At 49.0% G+C, this 8,418-nt stretch overlaps 1 protein-coding gene and 1 long non-coding RNA gene across 2 annotated transcripts in view; one reads left to right on the forward strand and one right to left on the reverse strand.

The window, feature by feature from the left end:
• The window catches only part of PPP1R18 (protein phosphatase 1 regulatory subunit 18), an 8,488-nt gene extending 2,040 nt beyond the window's left edge, over positions 1-6,448 (forward strand). Inside the window, exons 1-3 of the mRNA XM_077754967.1 lie at positions 1-283; positions 4,681-4,897; positions 5,551-6,448. The exon at positions 1-283 is cut by the window's left edge and continues 2,040 nt beyond it. Of these exons, the coding sequence (XP_077611093.1) occupies positions 1-283; positions 4,681-4,897; positions 5,551-5,570 (520 nt within the window). The 3' untranslated portion in view covers positions 5,571-6,448. The remainder of the gene's footprint in view (positions 284-4,680; positions 4,898-5,550) is intronic.
• On the reverse strand, positions 4,433-8,415 carry LOC144224126 (uncharacterized). Its single transcript, XR_013332917.1, has 3 exons — positions 8,316-8,415; positions 5,470-5,621; positions 4,433-4,957 (listed from the first exon to the last, which is right to left on the reverse strand). It is a non-coding gene; the product is annotated as an uncharacterized LOC144224126 (long non-coding RNA).
• Positions 8,416-8,418: the final 3 nt, after the last annotated feature.

Below are 8,418 nucleotides of genomic sequence, written 5' to 3' on the forward strand. Positions count from 1 at the left end.
TCCCCTCATGAACCGACTGTTCTATGGGGTAAAGGCAGGGCCAGGGGTGGGGGCCCCTCGCCGCAGTGGACACACCTTCACAGTCAACCCTCGGCGGTCCCTGCCCCCTGCAGCCTCTACCACTCCTCCGGCCACCCCAGCCACAGCTGATGTTGCAGTCCCCGGAGCTGGAGCTGGGAAGAAGCGGTATCCAACCGCTGAGGAGATCTTGGTTCTGGGGGGCTACCTCCGTCTCAGCCGCAGCTGCCTTGTCAAGGGGTCCCCTGAAAGGCACCACAAACAGGTAGGGAGCAGCTAAGCCAGGCTTCTTAGAAGCTTGCTCATCAGTGCTTTCTGTACTCCTTTCTTTTTATATCCCTGTATTATGGTCTTCCTCTATTCTTTCGTGCTAATTCCGGCCACCTCCCTTCCTCCTCTGCACACACACCCTTCCTTCTTGTTGCCCTCCTTTTCCATTCATTTCCAAGCCCAAGAATCCTGCCCCAAATCAAGTGCTGTCCCTGGGTGTGTCTCTCTCAGGGTGTGCCCAGGCTGCTCACTCTTCCTTCCTTCAGGCTCTGACTCCCTCCCTGCCCCCCAATTTCTTTCCTTCCTTTTCTCTGAGTCTGGGACAGAACCCATCAGGTGGAGACCTGAGCAGAGGCTACAGCCTAGAATCTATGAGAGCAGGGTCCTCAGGTTGAAAGCACACACAGCCTCCTAGGGGAGGGAATGTAGGGCAAGGAAGCCTGAAGATACACAGGGGGTGCCTTTGTGGTTCTAGGGGAAAATGGCAGGGAGAAGTCAGTGGAGGAAGTTCTCAGTCCCAAGGCAGAGGTGGCAGAGAGAGCAAGGGGATAAACTGGGATGGGGGCGGGGAAATGGAATAAGGCTGGCCAAAGGGAAGACTTTTGAACCCCAAGTCTGCTCCATGGGAGAGGCACACACAGAGGCCATTTGAAGTGGGTGACCTCAGGGTTGCACACCCCCAGCTGGGCCACTGCTTTAAACAGTGCTCCCTTCTGTCTTGGGACAAGAAAAGCCTTCTCTTCTTCCAAAATACCCCCGCCCCTCCCCTTCTTCCTTCCTTCCTGGGCTTCCCCTCACTCCCCAGAATTGGCTCAGCAGTTGGTTTTCCCCTCTCTTCCTGCTGCCTTGGCCTCTCCCTCCCTTTGGGGTAGCAAAAGAGAGAAGTGAATTTGGAGGCACTGAGCTGAGAGCAGGGAATACAATGGGAGTTGGGGACAGGGGTGGAGGCTGAGGCCAGCAGAGGGTCAGAGGTTAAACTGGAAAAAGGACAAAGTGCAGGAAGTGGGAGCAGCCAGGCCTCTTGCCCTGGCTTTAGCCTAACTCCTTCCTTACACACCAGTCAGTTACCAGCTTGAAAATCTCTAAGGAAAGAGAGGTCACTGTACCTAACACGTCTCCCCAGAGACTGGGAAGCCCTTCCTAGTCTCCAGTTGTCATCTCATCTACCATCCTCAGATTTGTCTTTGTGGATGCGTATGTGTGTGTGCTTTGTCAGTGGGAAACCACTGACAAGACCTAGATTAAGCTTGTGGGTCACTTGATCCCAAATTCATCTTCATGTGCAGCTCAAGCTCCCCTCCCTGAGCCATGGTACCTGAGTCTATCCTGAGTACTCTGACTGCTACCAGCCCCTTCCCCTTTGGGCTGGGGAGATGTTAGGAGGGAGCTCAGGAACTGACAGGGTGAGGTGTTTGGACAAGTCACTTTCTATAGAGGTTAGCCTGTGCCTTTGGGGAGGAAGAGCAGAGGGAGGCATGAAATTCGGGGCCCAAAGCTGGGGACCATTTGAGTGCAGGACAGGACCTGTGATGGTGACCATACCTGGGTTAGGGAGCAGGGAAGCCGGAAGCAGATCACCCAAACAGGAAGCCTGGGGTGGGGGCCGGAAGGCTGGTGGGGCTGAGTGGGGAACCGCTGGGCCCTAGGCCTGCCAGAACTGCTCAGGATGTGGTGAGAGAATGAGGAAGCCAGTGGCTGCTTGGAGGGTGGGGGTGGAAAGAGGCAGCATAGAGTTTTCTAGACCCAGACACCTCCCTCTCTACCCTGTCGCAGGCCTTCTTCCCTCTCTCTGTACCCTGCTCAGCAGGGACTGACTTGCTTGTTCCAGCTCTGATCCAATCCACTTGCTCTGGAACTGGAGGACCGCCCCCCCCTTCCCTAAATAACTCTAGTTTGGAAGCTAAGGCCATCAAATGCATCTTTGCCATGGGAGAGAAATCCCAGCCCTGTTCTGTGGCTGGTGCCCTTCCCTAGAGTCCCTTCTAGCTGAGAGATGAGTCCCTCCCTTCTTTGGCCCCCTTGTGATTTTATATAGCCGATGGGAAAGGAGCAAGTGAGTCACACGCCTCTATACACACCCCTCCCCAAACTCCCATGGAGGCTGTGCATTCCTGAGAAGCCCAGTCAGAAGTTGGGGGGAGGGATGGGGGGATGGTGAGCAGAGAAGCAGGATTGGAGAAGAGAGACAAACATGACTGAGAGCAAATAAGATGAATCCTTTTTCAGAGTGGATAATAAACCATGGAGCTTGTTATCCCAAAAGGGGATATGAAAAGAAAACAAATGGGTTCCCAGAAGTTTGGGTAAAGCTGTCAGTAACAGAACCAGAACCGGTCCTTCTGAAGAGTTGGGATAAAAGGGGTCTGGTTGCTGTCATGCATTTCTATCAGCAGTTCCACAGATAGACTGTGTATCTCCCACACTGGTCCCCAGTGTTGGTTGTCTGTGGGGACCACATCTGAGGTCTGAACCAACTCTCTCTTACTCACCATAGCAACTTCCATGCTCCTATGGACAGTGGATACAGAATAACAAGTAAATTCTCTGGTAGGTTAGGAGGTGGCGAATGATTATGTGGAAAAAATTAGAACAGGGTAAGCTTTATAGATAGCTATAAAGTTGGGAGAGTGAATATGAACTTTAAATAGGGTGATTGGGAGAGAGGGAGCTATGGGCCTATTTGGGGGAAGAGTGTTCCAGGCAGAAGGAATAACCAGTGCAAAGGCCCAGAGATGGGAGTGCCCCTGGTGGGCTTACAGGAACTATGACCAGGGTGGTTGGAGTGGGAGCAGATAGATGCCTGAGAAGTGGGAGGTAGGGGGGAAGTGGCACAGTGGGAGTACTCTTTGGGCCTTAGTCAGGCTCTGGCTTTTCCTCCCAGTGAGATGGGGAGTCAGTGTAGGGTTTGGAGCCAAGGAGTCTCTGAGTTCCAGCTTCCTATGGGGATCCAGGTTGCCCATTCTGTACAGCACTTAGCATCCACCTGTCCAGCCACCCTCCTGGTTTTTCTTTTCACTCCCCAGTCCATGTGGAAACTCAAGGATGCAGGACCCAAACCCCAAGTTTCCCAAACAGGCGCCTGGGAAGGCCTGAGTAGATCAGCTGAATTTTCCCAAGTAGTTCATACGAATCCTCCAGTTTGTCTCCTTAATCGCTTTGGTTCCCAGACTTAATCCTACTCTGCCCCTGCCCCTGAACTTCTTAAAAGGGCAAAGGGGAAGGGTAGAAAGGCAGTGAGAACATCTGGGGCTCGCCTGCTCTTGGGACAGTGCATTTTTGAAGGATTTTCTGCTCCCTTCAGTTCCCTTCTGGTTTTTTGCCTCTGCCTCTGCATGCTCCTCCTGCTGCGCTCTCCACCCCAACCTGTGTTTGCATGGACTTTCCTCTCTGCCCCATCACCTCCCCTAGCTGTCCCCTGCAGGGGTTCAAGGGCCCATCTCCTTTCTGTGTTAGGGGAGAGTCTTACTTCCTCTGGGCCTTTCAGGAGAGTCTCTTTTTCCCTCCCAGGCCCCAGCCCCACTTTGTTGTGGGTTCACTCCAGCTGTAGGAGAGGAATGAGGGGAGCAGGAGGGCACAGGTGTCCAGGGTCCTGGGTTTCTCAGGAACAGCCAAGGGACTGGGGGTGTAGAAACCAGTGTGCTTGTCCTTGCTTTTGCCTGGGACTCCCTCCAGCCACCTATTTCCTGCCAGCTCAAACTTCCTTCCTCTGAGAAGCCTTCCTGATTGCCCTCAGGGTACCCAAAGATTCAGTTCTGATCACAGGAGTTATCTCCATGTATTTTAATTTCTTTTTACCCTTCTGCCACCCACAGTCTGAAGAGTAGGAAGCTGGGTCCTATACTACTCATTTATGCACCTGTGTCAAAGTTCAAGCCAAATTTTGATATTTTGGAAATGATAGAAGAGGAGAAATCTGGGATTGGAGAGCCTGTATCAAAAGGAAAACTGGATGGGGTGTCTGGGTGGCTCAGTCAGTTAAGCGTTGGACTCTTGGTTTTGGCTCAGGTTATGATCTCACAGTTGGTGAGTTTGAGCCCCCTAGATGCTGGCTCCATGCTGACAGCAAGGATCCTACTTGGGGTTCTCTCTACCTCTCCCTCAAATTCTCTCTCTCAAAATAAACAAATAATAAAAGCATAATAAGTAATATTTATTTATAATTTATTTATTACATATTATAATATGTTATATATAATAATTAGTAAATAAAATAATAAAACTTTAGGGGAAAGAAGGAAAACTGGATCCCTGGGCCCCAGAGTGGATACGGAGAGCAAAGTCAGTAGGGTGCCCAAATCCAGCTCCCCTCTCCACCTGGCACATGCTCCCTTGGGAGCCCCCCCCCACCCCCCACTGAACTCCATGCTTCCTGTGTTTCTCTCCTCCTCTCAGCTCAAGATCTCCTTCAGCGAGACAGCATTGGAAACCACGTACCAATACCCCTCCGAAAGTTCAGTGCTGGAGGAGCTGGGCCCAGAGCCTGAGACTCCCAGTACCCCCATCCCCCCAGTGGCCCAACCCGATGACGAAGAGGATGAGGATGAGGAAGAGTTGTTGCTGCTACAACGGGAGCTCCAGGGCGGGCTTCGCACCAAGGCCCTGATCGTGGGTGAGCTGAGGCTCTGCTGGTCCGAGGGTACCCCCTGGTGTTCCTATAGGGCATTGCGGTCTAGGAGGGAAGGAGAGGAATTAATGTTAGTGCTCCTGGAAAGAGACTTGGTATGACCTCTAACCCCACCTACTACCTTGACAAATGGGGAAAGCAAGGTCTTAGGAAGTGAAATGCACAAGGGATCTCCAGATTTCAAAACCAGAACTCTTTCTGAGTGCTCTTGTGTGGTTAAAAACACAAGGTTTCAGTCAGACAGGGCTATGTTTAAATTCCATCTTGTCTCTTACCTGTGATGTAATCTCCAGGAAATCACCTGCACTCTGGCCTTATTTTTACTGATTATGAAATGGGGTTAAAAATAACTACTTCCTGGGGTTTACTGAGAAGGTTCAGTAATTTTTATGAAGACCTTGGAACTGTGGCTGGACATTAAATTACTTAACCTATCTGAGGTTACTGTGTGATTAAACAGGTTGTAAGAATGCCTAGCACAGAATGCAAGCTAACTGAGTGATGGCTGCTGTCACTGTAGTAGCAAGCACTCAGCATGGAAGATATTAAAGACTTACCTTCAGTGTGGAGAGTAAGGGGTAAGGTGGGTGGCAGAGGCCCTCACTCATCCTCTATCGTTATTGCCTCCTCCCCCACAGATGAGTCCTGCCGGAGGTGACCCTCTTCCAATATAGGGTCTATACCTTCCACTTTCCCAGAACTGAGGATCCTGGAAACCAGAAGATTGAGAACAAAGAGACCCTGAAAATGAGCTTGGAAGGAAAGGGCAACCGACATCTCCCAACTTGTTTTCATCTTGTTTATGGGGCAGAGCTAGTCACCCAGTTCCCACACTCACCAAAGCTCCTTGGTGTGAATGCATCAAACGTGCTGGTGCACCCTAGGTGATTCAAGAGTGAGCATCAAGTCCTAGGGAGGAGCACAGAGCTCACGGGGATTGGTGAGGGGAGATGGAGCACCTCCTCCATCTCCATGGGCAGAGTACGCTCTCCCTTCAGCCTTCCTTTATTCCCCACCACCCCTTGAGGGCTCTTATGATTTAAGCATTCATCCTGGGCAGCCTGCCCCCATTCTATTTACAGGCCCCTCTCCTTCCTTCCTAGTCCTTAGATCACTGCCCCTTTGTTTACAGCTCCTGCCACCTCCCTTGACCACCAACCTGGTTTACAAACTCCACTAGCTCCCAGCCCCATCTGCCAAAGTCCCAGGTTTACAACCACACTTGTTGAGTCTATGTGGAATCCTCTCCCCTGTCCCTGGCAGTTGCCTCATTGGGGGTGTGGCTTCTTCCACTTTTGCTCAGTCTGTACCTTGGTTTTCCCCAAGAGGAAAGTCTGGGAATCTTAACCCTGTGGCCCCATTTAGTTATTTTAATTCTGTTCCTTCTAGTGGTTCTCAATTGAATTGCAAGGATGTGGGGTGACAAACAATGCACCTCAACTCTTCCTTCTCCCCCATTTCTCCTTCCTTATCAACTGCCTGGTTTTTTTTGTTTTGTTTTTTAAGTTTTCCATAATAAAATGGAGATCTCTCCAACTCTCTGGCTGCTTTTCCTTCTTTAGAAAAAAAGTATGTGTGGGAGAGGCTCTGTGTTCCTTATTTCAAGCCTATCCCATCTTCCTATTGGTCTTGAAGAGGTAGTGGCTATGGCTGCAGGAAGGGAAAATGATGGAAGTGAAACAGGAACTCAACACTGACATGAAGAAAGGGCTCTGGGAGAGCCCTGTATCTGTTTCTCAAAGGACTAGCAGGAAGAAGACTGGTTTGAGGAAGGACAGAAGAATCCACTAAACTGGAAGTGCCACAAGGGCAAACGATGTCAGTTGGGTTTAATGAAGCAGCCCAGGCCTCACAAAACTATTACTACAGTGAATGACTGAACGAATATAAGAATAGATGAAAAGAGCTAAAATATTGGAAGCAGAGGACACTCCGAATTGAAGGATTCCAGTATTTAGAAGCCTGCTAGAAGCAGCCACCTCATGTATAACACTGGCTAGTCCAGGGGCATTTACTTCAAGACTTGCTAAAATTGCTGCAAAATATAGTGTATGTACAGAAGTGCAGTTTGCTGAAAAAGTCTCTGACAGACAATGGGTTTTTTTACCTAAAGGTTTAAGAGCCATTGATAATTCATGGCTTTGTTGCCCAAGTATAGTTAATATTGGCATTTCAAAGAATTTCTGTCTTCTACAAATGTGGAAGACCTATACAGTCTCCTTATCAGGTCTTCCCCCCCCCCCCATTTGCTAAGGTAGTAAAGACATATTTGAGTAGTTATAGTCCTACTATTATGGGAATTTTCTCAGCCTAGTCAGAGGAGACTCCCTTTTACTAAATACAAAAATAAGTAAGACCCTGTACCCCCATTCGGTTATTTAATTTTGTTCCTTCTAGTGGTTCACAACTGAATTGCAAGGGTGTGGGGTGACAGACAATGCACCTCAACTGTCTAATAATAAGACAAAGTGATCTTAAACGTATACCAAAGGTTTTCAATTGACTAGCAAAACGAACAAGCAAGGTGTTTGAACAATGAGCCAATTTAGAGAGGGTGTGAGTATAGAGGGAAACAACGCTTATATTAGTAGCTAAGTAAGTAAAGATCCTAATCTGCTGTAACCCAGGAAAGCAGAGGCAGGAAGCTCTGAGATGCTCAAAGTCCATCTCAGAAACAGAAAACAATGCATCTAAGAAGTCAATGCTAAGGAGCTACCTGTGGCTGTTGGAATAGTATTTCATTTCCCAACATTAGTGTCTGATCAGTCCAGTTAGTCATAATAGTATGATTATATTATTCATAATAGTATGGGTAGTCAAACCGATGTCAGATAAGCAGAGGGTAAGGTAACAAGTTCTACTTATTTTTTTATTTAAATGCCACCAGTGAATTCCTCAAGCGGTTAGGAAAAATGTAGAACATAGTGTACACATTCCTTAGTTTGGAGATTTTAAAAAATAACTTTAAGACAGCACCAAGAAAAGAGGGCGCCTTTGTTTTTCCCCCCAAACCCTGTTTCTTCCTGCTTGAAGTTCCTCGCTTATGCCTAACCTGTATTCATTCCTGCTGCAGGCACCAGTATTAGTAAAGGTTACTCCTAATCAGCATGGGCTAATCTTTCATCAGCATGGACTGATCCTCCATCTGAAATAGAATCTCCCCACCCCCCCCCCCCCCGCCCCACCTCNTTTTTTGGCTCCACAGGCCTTAACATGTTTTTTTATGTATCTGGTCTTCGCCCCTTCCTTCGGTAAGGGATTTTTTCTGATTAGTTCTTTGCCATATCTCCACCAATTAAATTGGGCTTAGCACATAGCATTTGTTGAACGAATAAGTGAGAGAGGCATCCACAGACTGACCATCAGGAGACCACTTAGCAGAGGCAGAAATAAAACGTTTTACCCCGAGCTTCAGGCGCGGTTCCTCGAGGTTTGAACTCGCTCGGCTACCGTAGTGCCAAGACAGGAAATGATAGGCTGCTTCCGGCCTCAGTGGTCCCGGAAGA

This window comes from Crocuta crocuta, unplaced genomic scaffold (genome assembly GCF_008692635.1).
Source record: "Crocuta crocuta isolate KB4526 unplaced genomic scaffold, BGI_CrCroc_1.0 scaffold242, whole genome shotgun sequence".
In the NCBI taxonomy this organism is placed as follows: domain Eukaryota; kingdom Metazoa; phylum Chordata; class Mammalia; order Carnivora; family Hyaenidae; genus Crocuta; species Crocuta crocuta.